The following is a 17,080-nucleotide window of genomic DNA, read 5'->3' on the forward strand; positions in this document are numbered from 1 at the left end:
TGTGGCCCCTTGGCCCTGTCATCCATCCAGCCCCACCCTCTTGGCAGGTCTGAATCCCTGCTTTGCTTATGGTTGGGGTTGACAATACAACCTCTCTGCAGGGCTACACAAATCCTCAAAGGGAACCCAGGGTCCTTTGGTCCTGTCCCAGTGCCCTGCGGGTGATGGTGCAGCATCGGCTTTGAATGGTACTCACACAGGGGTGAGTTGGTACTACAGGGGGAACAGGCCTGTCTGCAGCCACCTTGTCTTCCCTGCCATCTGGGAGCCCTGGCCTGCCCAGGAGGGAACCCAGCCCTTCAGGCTGCAGCAGCACTGCAGGAAACAGACCTTCCTGGCCATTGTACCTACGAGAAAGGCAGGGCTTGGTTAAGGATTTACCTGATGTGCCCCTCCTGCCAGGCAGCACCTGCCATTGCTCCAACACACGCACACTGTACCTGCACAGCCACCAGCCGCGGTCTGAGGGTTCCAGCACATGCACGCGTGCCCCTGCAGGCACTGATAGCTCATCAGTACGACTGCCCTCATAGGCCTGAGTAGCACAGAATTGCATCCCTAGGGTGGGTGTTTGGGGGTCACTGGAACTGTAAGGCCAGAGTCCTGACCTTTCTCCTGGTGCCCCACTGTCACCTCCCTCCTGAGCTTGCTCTCAGCCTTGCTGCAGGCCCATTCTTAATGGTGAGCTTATGGTAGGGATGGTCTCATACCTCTGCATTGCAAAGCCAGGCCTGATTCCTGGTCCTGGCCTAGGGCTCCCTCCTCCAGGTAGGGAGCTGGAAACCAGGCCGTCTGCTGATCCTTATTCTCCACCAGCCACCAGCCTGTTCAAGAGGCCAGGAAAGGGCTCAGATGCCAAGGCCTGTACCCATCTTGGTCAGAGAGCAGATGTTTTGTTTATTTTGTTTTTGGAACTGGCCCTGAACTCTCAGAGATCCACCTGCTTCTGCCTTAGGTGCTTGGATTAAAGGCACGCGCCACCATCACCCAGTTGTCCCAGGTTCTTAATACTGTGGCCCTACCTGATGGATGTCGAAATAATACATCCAGAATTTCTTGAGCCTCTGTGTGAAAAGGCCTGTCTCTTGTGTCATGGGTGTAGAATGGCTGTAAACAGCGCATGCTCTGAGCCTCCAGGCTATGAATGGTAAGGCTGCTTGCGGGTTGAGATAACGGCTCCTCTGGTGTGGGCAGGATCACCAGGCTGGGCAGGGCAGCCAGCACGTGTGAAAAATGAGAAGACAGGATGGGAACCCCTCTCCCCACCTATGCATAGGCCAGCCCAGCCTTCTCATCCGCCCTTCCAACAAGTGCATGGGCTGGGAGAAGGGTGTATATTAGTCACCTGCCCGGAGGCAGCATAGGCTCCAGATCCAGAGGTCTGGGTGCGAAGAAGTCACTGAGCGCCGAGCTCCTCAATACGTGCTCGGAGGTTGCCAGCAGTGCCTGTACGTAGGTCTTCAGCAGCCGCAACCGCGCCAGGCCTCGGCCAGTATGCCCCCGGCGCGTCAGCAGTGGAGCATCTGCCCGGACGGAAACACACTGGGACCACGCCCCCACGCTTGTTTGCCAGACCTCCCCTGTGACCACCCTGTAACCCCTGTAGGCCTGACCAGGAAGCTTGGGAAGTACGCGGTCAGATCTCCGGAGCAGGCCCGCCTCCACCGGGAAGATTTTCTTAAGGCTCTTCTGAGGGGGAGAGGCAGGCATCAGTCTCCAAAAGTGGAGAGAACCCCAGGGAGAGGGAGGAAGGGTCCCTGGAAGAGTTCCTACAAGCAGGCAGGGAGGTCGTGTATCTAGAGGCCTCTGGATTGGGGGGTGAGCCCCCCCAGTTGAAGTAGTCCCAGTGTTACTCACCTGGAGCTGCCTGAACTCATCCCAGCTCCTGAGAACAGACGAATCACTGTCGTCTGACCAGCGCACGGAGAAGACAAATGTCTGCGTGAGGAAAAGTGGAGGTGCCATCTCCCCTCAGACTTTGTCACCTTACCCTTCGGGCAGGGGAGGAGGGCGGGCCGTGTGGTTCTACCTGGAGTCGCTCCATCTGCACCAGGGCTACCGCATGCGCTGATACCGGGTGTCGTGGACCTGCCATTGTGCCTTCTGCTGGGTGCTCGAAGGGGCTCAGAGCAGCCGGAAGAAGTGAAATGGAATTTCCCCGCACTGCCCTAAACCCGAGTCCCTGCAGAGCGTTCACACCTGGAAACTTCTCAGTTTCCTGGTTGTTCGTCAAGCACAAAATCTAAGGATTCATCACCGGAGGACTAGTGTTGGGGGAGGGGCAAGCCAGGGCAGGTGGGAGGATAAATGAAGTCCTTTGTACTGGAACTGCCACCGGGGGCCTCTCCTCCCCTAGCCAGCTGAAGAAAGGAGGTAGGCAGTTACTTGACCAAGTGCTGTCTCCGCCTCACCTGCCCCCTCGGCCTCTTCCCCACCCTGCTATTACCTCCTCCCAAGGTGTGCCTAACAGCATGGTTTTTAAATTTGCCTGTGGGCCATATGCTGCTGTCCTCCGAGCCAACTATTTCACCCCTGGGTCCTTTTAGGTCTGGTTTTTGTTTGTTTTGGGGGGGGGGGTTGAGATAGGGTTTTGCTAATTCGCAAAGGCTGGCTTTAAACTTGCGATATTCCTGCCTCAGTGTCCTGAGCATCTGAGGCTCAGACCTGTGTAACAAGGCCATGGCCATGAAACCTACCTCTTTCCTTGGTCAAGTCTTGGTATCGCCTTAATCAACTGGTTCTTTCAGAAGCATTGGAAGATGTAAGAGCAACAGGAAAGGGCTGAGTCCCTACCACTAGGGCCTCACCACCAACAGGTGGCCTGTCAGCCCTACCAACCAGAGCCGCCCTCTACTCATCCACCACAGCCGCCACCTCCTCTCACATAGATGCACACGGAGGAGCCCAACTCTGGCCAGAGGTTCCTCACAACTGGAGAGGTGGGTCAGATAAGAGCACTGGCTGCTCTTCCAGAGGACCCAGGTTCAATTCCCAGTGCCCACATTGGCAGCTCACCACTGTTTGTAACTCTAGTTCCAGGGAATCTGACATACTCACACAGGCATACATGCAGGACAAACACCAATGCACACAAAATAAGAATTAAAAAAAAAAAAGCTGGGCTGGGCAGATAATTACAGGTGGTGCACACCTTTAATCCCAGCACACAAAGGGAAGCAGAGGCAGGAGAATCTCCTGAGTTTGGGGTCAGCCTGGTCTAAAGAAAGAATTCCAGGACAACCAAAGATACACACACACACTCACTCTCACAAAATAGGAGAAATACTGAAAAATAGAAATGGGATCAGGTCAAGACAGCTTTGTCCCAAATTGTCCAACGTCTCCTCCTGTTTTAGAGCAAATCCCAGTTTCTAGCATGGTGGTGGGATACTGCCCAACTCTGAATCCTGGCCTCCATCTTCCTCCCCAGAGTTCTGTCCCCAGTGGCCTAGTGTTTCTGTAAAATGCAGATAGCCTGAGTTGGTACCTCTCCCTACAGGCCTGTGCCTCAGGGTCTCCAATTTAGGAGAGCTGTACTTCCATACTCTATACATGGTTTTCACTAGTTCGGAAATAAAATTTATTCCAGTGACTGGGTTTTCCCCGTCTTCACCCCTGGTCAAAGGCCAAAGAGGCCAGGGACAGAAGCTTGTTCCTTGTTCTGCTCAGTGCCGGAAGCAGCGCTTGGAGCAGGGTACCACTGTACAAATATTTGCAGATGAATGAATGAACACATGGAGGCAGGGAAAGGAACTCTTCCTGTGATGACCCAGGCTTTTAAGTCAAGTTCTTGAGGAGTTGCTGGTGGTGGCAGAAGACTGAAGAATTTAGCGTCATCTTCACTCAACTACATAGAGTTCGAAGTTAGCCCAAGTCACATGAGACCTTGTCTCAAAAGAAAAAAAAAGGAATACCTGCGGCTGAAATAGGCATAATAACTTTTTATTTCCAGGTTTTAGGTTGGGGACCCGCCCGCAGACTCTACTAAGGTTCCCGGGCCCCAATTACTAGGGCAAAGGTCGACCCTGGTCCTCCGGCGCTGTCTGGTCCGTGAGACCACGCCCCGCCCCGCGTTGCCAAGGCACCCAGAAGCGTCCTATGGCAGAAAAACCCAAAACTTGGCCGCTGGTTAGGGTGTGAACCGAGCCTTGGGGGCGACGCGAGAAGCTTCTCGGACCTCGTCTCAGCCCGAGTTCTCAGCGGGGCCGCAGCGCACCTCCCACAACCCACGACACTTCTGCTGGAGGAAGCCCGAGCGCCACCATGGACCACGCGCGCCCGGCCCGCTGCGGGCAGCCAGGCGCAAGTGCACGCCGCCTCTGCCCCTGCCTCCCGCCCCGCCTCCTCCCGCACCCAGGCCTCCTCCCGCGTCCATGCCTCCCGCTCCTCCCCAACCGGGGCGGCCGCCTCGGCCCCCAGCCCCGCCCCGCCGCCAGGCTCCGCCTCCCGATCCAGCGTGAGCCCAGCCCCGGGCCGCGGTTGCCGCTCCTGCCGCCGCGCGCTGGCCTTGGCGTGCGCGCTGGCCCGGCCGACCTTCCGGAGCCTCTCTTGGCCCCGCCGTCCGTACGCCGGCAAGATGGCGGCGCCCAGCGAACCCGCGGGCTTCTCTCGCAGCGGTCTCTTCTCCTTCCTGCCCGGCGGCGCGCGCTCCCAGATGACCGACGACGACTTGGTGACTGACGCGCGGGGCCGGGGCGCAGGGCATCGAGACGCCGCCGCCTCCGCCTCGGCCTCGGCCTCGGCCCCGCAAGGTTTGAAGCACGGGAAGCGGCCGTGCCGGGCCTGTGTGGACTTCAAGTCGTGGATGCGGACCCAGCAGAAGGTGCAGATGCCCCACCTGGCCGCCCGGTCGCGGTTCCCAGCCCCACACCGGGTTTCTCAGGGTTGGCTATGCCTAAACACGTCCATCCCCTCACCCACACACACCGTTAGGCTCGAACTTTGAGTTTTCAGCCACCGGCTGGCTGGATCGATTTAGTGGGCTGTCAACTGAAAAAGGGAGCATTCTTGTCAATTTTATTTTTTTGGTGATCCTGGGAATCCGAACCCAAGTCCTCTGGCGTGCAACGCAAACAGTATGCCACTGGGTTGGAATTTTGTGGGCTTTTGGTTGGGGAAGAATGAACTGACCCTTAGTCGGCCTACTTCTGCAGCGGGACATCAAGTTTAGGGAGGATTGCCCACAGGATCGGGAGGAACTGGGTCGCCACACCTGGGCTTTCCTCCACACGCTGGCCGCCTATTACCCGGACATGCCCACCCCAGAACAGCAGCAAGATATGGCCCAGTTCATACATATATTTTCCAAGTTTTACCCCTGCGAGGAGTGTGCGGAAGACATAAGGAAGAGGTAAGTGTGCAGTATCTCTGCCAGTAAGGCCCCTGATGGGGGCCTGGCAGATGTCATAAGAGGGGCCTAGGAAAATGGTTGCAGGAGAGAGGGGTCACCAAAAGGGATGTTGGGTCATGGGATCCTTCTCCTTTCTCCTCAAAAAGCCCAGTTCTGTGGATCCTTATCCTTAAGGTTTTTAGGAAGGGCTTCCTTCCACTTCCTAAAGATTGACGAAGATTCCACTTTGCCTAACTTCCCTAATCCCTCAGCGTGGTTACTGATTTTAAAAACGGGAATGAACTGGGTGGTGGTGGCACACGTCTTTAATCCCAGCACCGTGAGGCAGAGGAAGGTGCTTCTCTGAGAGTTCAAGGCCAGTCTGGTCTTCAAAGTGAGTTCAAGGACAACCAGGGCTACTCGGAGAAACCCTGTCTTAAGAAAACCAAGCAAACAAAAAAACAGGAATGAAATAAACTATCACTCTCAGTGGCTTAACCTGTGTTTCTAGGTTGGACCTGTTGGGCAGTTGTGCTTGCTATTTGAGGCCTGGACAGTTAGGAATGAGGGTGATCTTGCTAACTGGGCCCATGGTACTACGAAACACTCTCTTGGGCCAGGCCCCACCTGTCTCTACTCTGCCTGGGGCTAGAGACCATGGGACAGTGCTCCCTGATTGTTACAAGGTTGTAAAGTTGCCTGCCTCAGTCAGTATATCTTTCTCTGGGCTCTTGCCAAGTCAGGTGAATGAGTGAGCAGCCCTGGAAGTTGCCCAAGTTGCCCAAGCCCAGGAAACTCCAGAGTCAACCCTGCTCATCATCTGCTTGGAACACGAATGCATTCCCAAGTTTAATTCATAGCAGTGCCCCAGCTCCCTGTCTCTAGGCATTGGCAAGAACAGAGTCAACACCTCCTTACCGTCTTCCTGTGCTTCTCTCACAAAGGATAAGCAGGAACCAGCCAGACACAAGCACTCGGGTCTCCTTCAGCCAGTGGCTGTGCCGCCTGCACAATGAGGTGAATCGGAAGCTGGGCAAGCCTGATTTTGACTGCTCCAGAGTAGATGAGCGATGGCGTGACGGCTGGAAGGACGGCTCCTGTGACTAGAAGATTGTCAGCAGAGCGTGTGGGGCATCTGGCCAGGATCCATGGGCAACCTGGCTAGAGAGGGAGGGACAGCCTATCGATTAAAGTGCATCTGAGCCAAAGCTTTTCTTCGGTGGGGTGGGGGAGGTAGGGTCCCTAGGACACTGCCAATGGGAACCTTACCCACAAGATTGAGAAGTGGAGGTACCCACTGTGGCCTCCTCAGCTAAGGTGCCATGAAGATGAGAGGCATCTTTCCACAGGCTGCCCCATATCCTTTATAATGCAGCCTCTTGCCCATTACACAGTTTGGACATGGCTGCCCATAGGAAGACAGGCTAGACCATTGCCATCCTACTGCATTGCCAGGGGTGCCTACAGAACTATGCCATTTCACCGAGCTGTCTATTCTGCACTCTGTTCCCAGCTCTAGGAGGGTTTTTCTCTGAGGGTGTGCCCACCGTACTGCCCACTGCCTGCCTGGCACATGTTCTTCCACAGCTGTGACATGCCTGACAGCAGATGATCCTGAGTATCTGCTCCCTTAGGAGTTGGAGACCAAAATAAAATGAAGTGACGTAGGGCCTGGTCTTTGTGTGCTTTGTACTGATGGACAGGCCTGCTTTTGCTTTTCTGTGATTGGTTGGATCATTTTGTACTGGCAGAAGTCACTATGGAGCGGCTGAGACAAGCTCTTCGTGGAGTCAGAATTCCCAGGGCGAGAAAGAAGCTGAAGATGACTAGGACACTATGGGATACAAATGGGGAGCGGCCAGAGTGTTGGCAGCTAGGAATTTGGGGTACACCCTCCAGTTGGGCTCCTCTGGATCTGCTCAGCTCAGTTCAGTCTGTCCTTGGGCGAGGCTCCCAACTAGAGCATCCCAGCAGCAGTGTGTAAAGATACTTACTATTCTTTCCTGTGATGGCCCTTCTGTGGGTGAGGACTAGCTGGGTATGACTTCCTTGTGCTGGCTGTTTCTCCAGCACCCATGTAGTGACTCCAGTCCCAGGGGATCCAATACCATGGGTACCAGGTACAAAAGCCCATACAGAAATACATACAAGGGCAAACACTCAAAACACATTTATTTGTTGTCTGTGTCTGTTGTCCCCCCCCCCCCCCCCGCTTGTTTTCTCTGTGTAGCCCTGGCTGGTCTAGAACTCTCTCTGTAGACCAGGCTTGCCTTGAACTCACAGAAATCCACCTGCCTCTGCCTCCTGAATGATGGGATTAAAGGTGTGCACCACCACTGCTTAGTTCAAAACATTACAAAAAGAAAAGGAAAAGCCAGGTGTGACACATGTGCCTTTGCCTTCAGCACCAGCGCTCAGGATGCAGAGGTGGTCAGATCTCTGGGAAGTCTGAGGACAGCTTGGTCTACATAGATCCTGCCTTAAAACAAGAGAGGGAAAACCAATAACTCAATTTATTTTTAAAAAACTCAAAACTTGGGGCTGGAGAGATGGCTCAGAGGTTAAGAGCACTTACTGCTCTTCCAGAGGTCCTGAGTTCAATTCCCAGCAACCACATGGTGGCTCGCAACCATCCGAAATGAGATCTGGTGTGCAGAAGATACATGGAATGTTGTATATATAATAAATAAATCTTAAAAAAAAAAGCCTCAAGGGCTGGATGGCTCACAACCATCTATAATGAGGTCTGGTGCCGGCCGGGCGATGGTGGCGCACGCCTTTAATCTCAGCACTCGGGAGGCAGAGGCAGGCGGATCTCTGTGAGTTCGAGACCAGCCTGGTCTACAAGAGCTAGTTCCAGGACAGGCTCCAAAGCCACAGAGAAACCCTGTCTCGAAAAACCAAAAAAAAAAAAAAAAAAAAAAAAAAAAAAAAAAAAAAAAAATTCTGGTGCCCTCTTCTGGCCTGCAGGCATACACACAGAATATTATATACATAATAAATAAATATTAAAAAAAGAACCCTCAAAACTTTCATTTTGTCCCTGTTCACAGGGCATCCACAAGACAAGTGAAGCTGTAGTGTAAAGCAAGGTTATGGTCTGAGCTGTCAGTGGTCAGCACATAGGCAACACAGGAATACGAGCCCAGCATGATGGTACACACTTTAATTCCAGTTCCTCATAGTGAAACCCTGTCAACAGAGGGATTGATCACAAGCCTATAGATCTGGCAAATGGAGGACAGGAAAGGGCTTTCAAGAAGAGCCTCATAGGGGCTGGAGAGATGGCTCAGTGGTTAAGAGCACTTACTGCTCGGGGGCTGGAGAGATGGTTTAGTGGTTAAGAGCATTGCCTGCTCTTCCAAAGGTCCTGAGTTCAATTCCCAGCAACCACATGGTGGTTCACAACCATCTGTAATGAGGTCTGGTGCCCTCTTCTGGCATACAGGTGTACATGCAGACAGAATATTGTATGCATAATAAATAAACAAATACTTAAAAAAAAAAAAAAAGAGCACTTACTGCTCTTCCAGAGGTCCTGAGTTCAATTCCCAGCAACCACATGGTGGCTCACAACCATCTGTACTGAGGTCTGGCGCCCTCCTCTGGCGTGTGGGCATACATGGAGGCAGAATGTTGTATTTATTTATTATAAATAAATCTAAAGAAATTTTTTAAAAAAGAGGCTCACGATGGCTAGGGATGTAGCTCTGAGGGGAAATGCTTGCCTGGCATGCATAATACCCCAGGTTCTTTTCCCAGCAATGGGGAAATAAGAAGGCTGAGATAGACATTGGAGGTGTGAGCTGTGTGTATGAATGAGGAGAATCAAGCTCGATTCTGAAATGGCAGGCGGAGGAGCCCGGCTAGGTGCAGGGTAGGGACTTAATTATATTGCAGGTACTGAGGGAAAAGGGGAGGGAGAGGTACTAGAAATAGATGGGCAACAGCCTGAATTTGCTGCTAAGGGGAACAGAAGCTGTTTATTTGGTGGTATTAGGAATTTAATCTGAGACACCCACCCCATGCATGCTAGGCAAGTGTTCTGCCTCCAGGCTATATACTCAGCCCAAGAACTGTTTTTCAGAGAATGTGCTGCATTTTTTTCCTGAATGCGGATATAAATGATGGAGGAAAAGGGGAGAATGGATGATAACACAGATCTGCCCACAGCTAAAATGGGATTCAAGGTATCAGGGAGTTGACCAAACTGGTGGGCTGCACCTGCTCTGTTCACCTGTGTCCCAGAAACAATTGGTTTCCTAGGGACTGGACACCACAGCTGCCCTTCCCTCTGAAGAATGAACAACAGGTCACAGTAAAGTGCTTGGCACTGCACAGTCTTTTTTTTTTTTTTTTTTATTATGTATACAATATTCTTTCTGCGTGTATGCCTGAAGGCCAGAAGAGGGCACCAGACCTCATTTCAGATGGCTGTGAGCCACCATGTGGTTGCTGGGAATTGAACTCAGGACCTTTGGAAGAGCAGGCAACGCTCTTAACCACTGAGCCATCTCTCCAGCTCCCGGCACTGCACAGTCTTAATGTGTGTAAACTTTGCTTATATCTGGCTCTGTTCCCAGGGAAGACAGAGACAGACAACTGGGGGTCTCACCCATCATCTTTTACTCTACCCCCACTTCTGCAGTGACCATGAAGGTAGCGTCATTCAGTCTCCTACCAGCCTGGCACTGGAAGCATGAAGCGGGTCTGTGGGATTCCCAGCAGTGGCCAGGGTAACTAGGTAACATCTGGAACAAGATGGTATCTCTGCTGCTTCTCCCCTCCGTGAACTCAGAATTAAATGGCCACAGATCAATTCTGGAGACCAGAGATGGAAAAAGCTTGTGGAAGACATGACCCCACCAGAGGAAAGGAACAGAGATGTTCAACCTTCACTCCTGCTGGCCACAGTGGTCTCTGCCTCCCAGACGAGTGTCCCTGAAGGCAAACGCCACTCTTCTCACCTGACTCTGTTAGGAAGGTACAACCTGTGAAGGAGAAGTCAGAATGCAGTGGGGATGTGAGCCGCAGCAATACAAGTGTGTACCACATTTCTGAGCTGAGATTTTCTTCTTTCTCAGTCAGAAAGAGGACAGGGGCTTCTTTCCTTACATGTTCTTTGATTTTCTTTCTATAGTGATGAAAGGGCTAATGAGAAAGGCCCCCAGTGACTTACCCCCGGTCTTCTGAGACTAGGGGATGGGGACTGGTTGTCTTTCCCTGAATGCAAAGGGCAAGATGCTAGGCCTCAGTTTCCCCTTATATACTCACCAAAAGGCCCTCCTGGTCAGAGAAGCACACTGATGATGTGCTCATCCTTCTGTCAATGATCTTGGCCATGACAAAATCTGAGTTCAGTCCTTACCTTCTCTTGCCCACCTCTAAACCCCATGAGGACCTCGCTTTGTCTTTCCAGAGAATGTCTCCATCTCCGACTTTGTCACGCAGGGGACAGTGAGCAGGAAGGACGCAGGGAAGGGCTTAGGTCCCAGGCGCGTGGACCCTGTCGGGGGCGCTGGCTCGGCCCCGCCCCGCGCGCCCCCGCCGCAGCCGACGCGCGCTCCCGGGAGGCGGCGGTAGCGGCAGCATCCGTAGCATCAGCAGCCTCAGCAGCAGCCCCGGGCAGTCTCTGGCAGGGTAGACCGGCGGGACAAACGGACAGAAGGCACCGGTCCTGCCATGGAGGGAGCCTCCTTCGGCGCGGGCCGTGCGGGAGCTGCCTTCGATCCCGTGAGCTTCGCGAAGCGGCCCCAGACCCTGTTGCGGGCAGTGTCTTGGGTGAGTGGCCCCAAAGCAGGCCCCTTCCTGGTCCCCCATCTCTCCTAGCATCCCTGTCTCCCACCCTCACCCGCCCCCTGCCCATAGCCCCTCACCCTCCTCTCCGTCGGCCCCTCCCCCCCCGACCGCAGGTTGGGGTGACGTCACATAGCTAGGCGCGCCCACCTGCGGACGGGGGAAGGGCCGACTGTTACCAATAGACCTTGAGAGGTCACCGCTGGTCTCCCCCTGCCCTCAGTTCTTTAGATCTAATCCAGTTCCCTTCCTCAGCATTCTCTTCATTTTTCAGGTTCCCAAAACCTGGAAGTGGGCATAGGGTTGCGGATGTGGTTCTCCGAGGGGTTCAGGGACTAAATTCCAGATGGGAAAGGGGGCATGGGAGCACAGTTCCTTCCTTTGCTGGATCATAAATTCACCAGGTTCATTTAAAGGGAGGTGGTCCTTCCTAGACCCCTTAGGTCTCAGTTGAAGGAGGGCAAGGGGGCTCCTGGCTGGTGTAGTTAGAAGGGGCTCATCCGGGAAGGCTTCCCGGAAATGGCATGGAAGCTGCAGACTAGGGGTAATCTATCCCATTGAGCATGTTTTGCCTGTCCTAACCCCTAGGGCAGAAGATTTAGGAGATGGGTGCCAAGTTCTGGATTTTGTCCAGCTGATACTCGTCTAATTTCCACAGCTGTCTTGGAGGAGGGCGGTTCCCAGGGTGGGGCATCCCCTCCCCGCAAGATTGCGAGGACTGAAGCAAGACTCTTCTGGTCCTGACTTGTGCATTGCTCTCAAGGGACTTGTCCATGCTGTGGCATGTTCCATGGCTACATTATCAAGAAGTTTGGGTGAGAAAGGAGTGAAATATGATTTGAGACTGGAGGACATTTCTTGGAGACACAGGCCTGCCTAGACTTAGTGTGTGCTTCCATCCTGCCCTGGAGAACTAGTGGGCAGGAGGTACTGAAGTCAGACTAAACCTTGGAAGTCAGTGGTCACCAGGCAGTGGTGGTGCTCGCCTTTAATCCTAGTACTCAGGAGGCAGAGACAGGCAGATATCAGAGTTTGAGGCCAGCCTGGTCTACAAAACGAGTTCCAGGACAGCCAGGACTGTTTCACAGAGAAACCATGTTTCAGATAACCAAAAAGAAAAAAAGGTCAGTGTTCAACTTTAGAGAGCCCAATTTTCTAAAGCTTTAGAATCATTGCTTTTGACTGATTTTTTTTTTTTTTGAGACAGAGTCTCTCTATAGCTTTTGGAGCCTGTCCTGGAACTTGCTCTGTAGACCAGGCTGGCCTCAAACTCTGATATCTGCTTGTCTCTGCCTCCTGGGTGCTGGGATTAAAAACGCGCACCACCACCACCACCTGGCTTTGACTGATATTTTAACTGGTTACTCACAGGGATCATTTCTGGTGTCCACTATTGCTAGAGGACACTCTTGGACCCAGCATTCCTAGCCAGGTCAGTTTACTTCATGTGGTACTCTAAGGAGCAGACACACGCAGCTGCCATATGCAGAGGTCCAGTTCAGAAGGGGAAAGGCTGGCATACTTGCATATTTACCTAGACAGCTGCCCCTTGGCTTTACCCTCAACAGTGCCCTGGCCTACCATAAGCCCGGAAGTCACCCATATAGGTGAAGGCTTCTGTCTCTTTTAAGTAAACTCTGGGAGGCCATAGGTTCCAAGACCTGCAGAGGAGCCAAGGAGCTATGGCTCTTAGCAGTCATATGACCGACTTCACCATGGGAACTCTAATATGCCTCCTCTAAAGGGAATAGGAAGAGTGGTGTCTCAGATATTTTATGTTTATGAGTGTTTTCCTGCATGTATGTCTGTGCACCATGTGTGTGTTTGGTACTGGCAGAGACCAGAGAGGGCATCGGATTCCCTGTCACCAAGTTACAGTCTTGAGCTTCCACATGGGTGCTGGGAATCAGACCTAGCCAGTGCTTTTAACTATTGAGCCATCTCATTTGAGCTCTGTATTATTGTTTTATTAGTGTCTTAGGTAGCCAAGGCTGTCTTCCTCTGATCCTTCTTACTCCACCTCCGGAGTGTTGTGATTACAGACATACAGTATTACCTCCATGCAAACCTAAGCAAAGTAGCGGTTTTAGCTACTCTGTAAATGCCTCTTTCTTTTTATTTCTTTATAGACCAGGTTGACCTCGAACTCGAGATCCGCCTGTCTCTGCCTCCTGAATATTGGTATTAAAGGTGTGTGCCACCCCCACCCAGCTTCTTTATTTTCAATAATTTCTCAATATGCAAGAGGGTGGGAAGATGGGTTAGATGCTGCAGGAGAACTCTGGGACAGGCATAGAGACTTGGGGCTTTTGACAGGGGCAACAGATGCCTTCGGGCAGTGGCATGAGGAGGCCTCATAGCCCTAAACGCCGCCTGCTGCTGGCAGGTTTTCTCTATTGCCGTGTTCGGGCCCATAGTCAACGAAGGCTATGTAAACGCGGACAGCGGTCCAGAGTTGCGTTGCGTCTTCAACGGAAACGCGGGCGCCTGTCGCTTCGGCGTCGTGCTGGGTCTCGGGGCCTTCATCGCCTGCGCTGCCTTCCTGCTGCTGGACGCGCGTTTTCAGCAGATCAGCAGCGTCCGAGACCGTCGCCGCGCTGTGCTTCTGGACCTGGGCTTCTCAGGTGGGCGGGGCCGGCGGTGAGAGGCGTGGCCTAATGAAGAGTGGGGTGGGGCGGGACCTGGTGCGTTGAGCTGAAGGGGCATGAAGAGGTACAGTCTGACTTAATCGGGGAGATCAAAGGGTCGGGGGGGGGCGTGACTGGTCCTCTAAGAAATGGGACCAGGCGTGGGGACTGCCGCGGGGCTTCTTCCGGGGAATGTAGCAGGTTTCCAGATGCGCCTCAGGATTTTGAGCCCGTAGGACCCAACCACCTAGAGGTACGGAGGGAGCCCTGTGTTGGGAGCGCCGGGGGTCTCAGGGCTCACGGCTAACACAGTAAATGGAATGTCTGACGCAAGGTGCAAGGGTGAGCTGCAAAGGGGCGGGGTCTTGGAGGTCCTGTAAACAGGGATTTTCCGGTGAACCGGAGGGACCTTCTCTGGTTCAACTAGACCACCGATCCTGGTGGTGGAACACCATCTGATCACCAGTCCCCACCTGCAGGTGTCTGGTCCTTCCTGTGGTTCGTAGGCTTCTGTTTCCTCACCAATCAGTGGCAGCGCACAGCGCCGGGACCAGGCACTGCACAGGCTGGGGATGCGGCGCGGGCCGCCATCGCGTTCAGCTTCTTCTCCATACTCAGCTGGGTGAGTGCGGGTCCCGTGGGTGGTGGGGCCTGGAGTGTCTCCGGGTTTGCTCCAGCTGATCCTGGCTCTCTCACCCAGGTGGCACTCACCGTGAAGGCCCTGCAGCGGTTCCGCCTGGGCACCGATATGTCTCTGTTTGCCACAGATCAGCTAGGTGCTGGGGCTGCCCAGGCCTACCCAGGCTACCCAGTGGGCAGTGGTGTGGAGGGCACAGAAACATACCAGAGCCCGCCCTTCACCGAAACCCTGGACACCAGCCCCAAAGGGTACCAGGTGCCTGCCTACTAGTAGCTGTTACGCTTCGGCCAGGGCTGGAAGGCCACCTCACCATCGTAGGCCTCGAGGCCTCCTGGGACCTTTCCTGGGTCCTACCGTCCCAGTGCCAAGGACAGAGAAAGTGGCCACTGTGGGTCTCTGGGACCAAGGGGAGTAGCCTCCCTAGGATTCCTGGACTGTCCCCACAAAGTTTCCCCTAGTTAGAGGTCCCAGTTCTAAGGCCCTCTGAGAAGAAAACAGTACTGCCTGAAGTGGGCTGTCCTGGGAACATTCCTTTCATGGGCCAGCGAACCACGGGCTCACCTGTCCACTCTAGGGTCAGAAGTCCAGCGGCCTTCCAGGGCAGGGTGCAAGGGCTTCTGAGGACCAGGGAAAGGGAGTCTATTTGCACCCTTAGGTGGGGTTGTGGCCCTTGTTCCCAGTCCCATGTCTCTGTGGACAGTGACTGCCCTGGCTCCTATCATTGTGGTCCACCCTGTCCAGAGGCCCCCTTCTACTTCCTCTTGCAGGATTCCCTAGAACAGCTCAGCCCTGTCGGTATTGTGATTGTGATTAAGCCTTCAGATTTCATCTCATAGTGCTCCCATAAGCTGCCCCCCTCTGTGTGGCTCCTGCCCAGGTGTGGGTGCAGAAGCCCAGGAAGGCATAGACAGCTATGAGCCTGGGTACTCACTCTTCAGTAAGACCTTCCCTAGGGAAGAGTGAGACAGCTGGGTACCTGGGTAACAGGCAAGACAAGCCTCTTACAAGGTCTCATCTGCCCAGGGTGTTGCTGAAGGGTCATTCCTGTAAATGGCTTAACCTTGCTTCCTGAACCAGTCCCCCTATTCTATTGTCTGTTCCCTTTTAAGGCCCAGACCAGGTCCCTGTGCATAGCAGACTACTCATGCATTGCTTGAAGCTGGCTTTTCACATCAAGTCAAACCAAATGCGTTGCCATATCTCATTCTTCCAGACAAAATGCCTCCCTGTGGAGTTGCAGTTGAATGACAACCCTGTACGTTGTAGCATAGACCAATTATGTGGATATTTAAGTGATCATGTTTACAGTTTTTGTATATATGGATCTATTTCTCTCTCTTCTGAAAGAACAATCCGTGATTGTGTATTTTCAGTGTCCCCTGTTAAAACTGCAACTTCTTTACAATAAAGACTGTAAATGCATTGACCACAGCTAAGGTACTCCTAGAATCATTTTCCCCCCATCCCTACTGTGCTGGGGTCTCAGGACATCAGGACCCAGAATTTGGCAGGGGGTAGGAAGATGGAAGTTAGGCTGACTACTAGGTTTTAGAGAAACACCACAGGACTATGATCCCTTAATAGATCACATTGGTCTGGTGAAATCTGCTACTCAGTGCAAGCTCTCGGAAATGCTGGAGACTGCTGTGGAGTATTAATTAGCTGAAGATGTGTTACATTCGTTTATGCTGTGAAACCTGTGTTTAATGATACAAAGATGTGTCGCAAAGCCGGGCGTTGGTGGCGCACACCTTTAATCCCAGCACTCGGGAGGCAGATCTCTGTGAGTTCGAGACCAGCCTGGTCTACAGAGCTAGTTCCAGGACAGGCTCCAAAGCCGCAGAGAAACCCTGTCTCGAAAAACCAAAAAAAAAAAAAAAAAAAGAATAAGTCCATATTTATATATTTAAATTCCATATAAATGGAATCACACAAATTTTTTTTTTCCTTGAGATAGTCAGGGACTCACTATATAGTCCTGGTTGGCTTAGAAATTGATGTGTAGACCAGGCTGGCCTCGAATTTGAGATGATTCCCTTGACTCTGATAGCTAACTGCTGAGAGTACAGGCTTGCATCAAGCACATCAATCACCACACTTGTTTCACATGCTGCTAGAGATTGAACTCAGGACTTTGTTCAAACACTTTCCAAATTGAGCTACATCTAGTCTCAATACAAACAACCGTTTTTTCTTTTCTTGGTCTTATAGACAGGGTTTCTCTGTAGCTTTGGAGCCTGTCCTGGAACTAGCTCTTGTAGACCAGGCTGGTCTCAAACTCACAGAGATCCACCTGCCTCTGCCTCCCGCTGGGATTAAAGGCGTGCGCCACCACCACCCGGCCCGCCCGGCCCGCCCGGCCTTTGGTTTTTCCGTGAAACAACAGACTGGCCTGGAACTTAGAGATCCTCCGTCTCTGCCTCCTGAAGGCTGAGATTAAAGGCATTCACTACCACTGTCAGGCTCAACGTGACAACAGACTGGCCTGGAACTTAGAGATCCTCCCGTCTCTGCCTCCTGAAGGCTGAGATTAAAGGCATTCACCACCACTGCCAGGCTCAACGTGTCGTGTCCTCCCCCCCACCCCCCCCCACCCCCCCCCCCCGCCCCGCTTTTAAAAATGTTTATCTTGCTTTAGTAACTAATTGACATGGTTGGTCCAGGCGGCTCCTTCCATTGGGTGACTAT

The 17,080-nt window shown here is 53.0% G+C and overlaps 3 protein-coding genes across 4 annotated transcripts; 2 read left to right on the forward strand and 1 right to left on the reverse strand.

Annotated features, from left to right (window-relative positions):
• Positions 1-21: 21 nt before the first annotated feature.
• Positions 22-2,312, reverse strand: Noxo1 (NADPH oxidase organizer 1). Of its 2 annotated transcripts, none has more exons than XM_041676535.1 (8): positions 2,030-2,312; positions 1,858-1,938; positions 1,614-1,686; positions 1,346-1,523; positions 1,023-1,204; positions 711-824; positions 441-558; positions 22-347 (listed from the first exon to the last, which is right to left on the reverse strand). In XM_041676535.1, the coding sequence occupies exons 1-8, from the start codon at positions 2,093-2,095 to the stop codon at positions 116-118; spliced, it is 1,044 nt and encodes a 347-aa protein (XP_041532469.1). In that variant the 5' UTR covers positions 2,096-2,312; the 3' UTR covers positions 22-115. The 2 variants fall into 2 exon arrangements, with proteins under 2 accessions (XP_041532469.1, XP_041532468.1); XM_041676534.1 differs by having other exon boundaries at positions 1,614-1,689.
• A 2,107-nt stretch (positions 2,313-4,419) lies between these two features.
• Positions 4,420-6,996, forward strand: Gfer (growth factor, augmenter of liver regeneration). Its single transcript, XM_041676207.1, has 3 exons — positions 4,420-4,822; positions 5,154-5,350; positions 6,274-6,996. Exons 1-3 carry the CDS (start codon positions 4,577-4,579, stop codon positions 6,434-6,436), a joined length of 606 nt encoding a protein of 201 aa, XP_041532141.1. The 5' UTR covers positions 4,420-4,576; the 3' UTR covers positions 6,437-6,996.
• Positions 6,997-10,876: 3,880 nt separating this feature from the next.
• On the forward strand, positions 10,877-15,817 carry Syngr3 (synaptogyrin 3). Its single transcript, XM_041676630.1, has 4 exons — positions 10,877-11,110; positions 13,512-13,749; positions 14,232-14,374; positions 14,453-15,817. The coding sequence occupies exons 1-4, from the start codon at positions 11,012-11,014 to the stop codon at positions 14,660-14,662; spliced, it is 690 nt and encodes a 229-aa protein (XP_041532564.1). The 5' UTR covers positions 10,877-11,011; the 3' UTR covers positions 14,663-15,817.
• Positions 15,818-17,080: the final 1,263 nt, after the last annotated feature.

The sequence above is a fragment of the Microtus oregoni genome, unplaced genomic scaffold (assembly GCF_018167655.1).
Source record: "Microtus oregoni isolate MIOR12 unplaced genomic scaffold, Mior012 000027F_ref0000203, whole genome shotgun sequence".
In the NCBI taxonomy this organism is placed as follows: Eukaryota; Metazoa; Chordata; class Mammalia; order Rodentia; family Cricetidae; genus Microtus; species Microtus oregoni.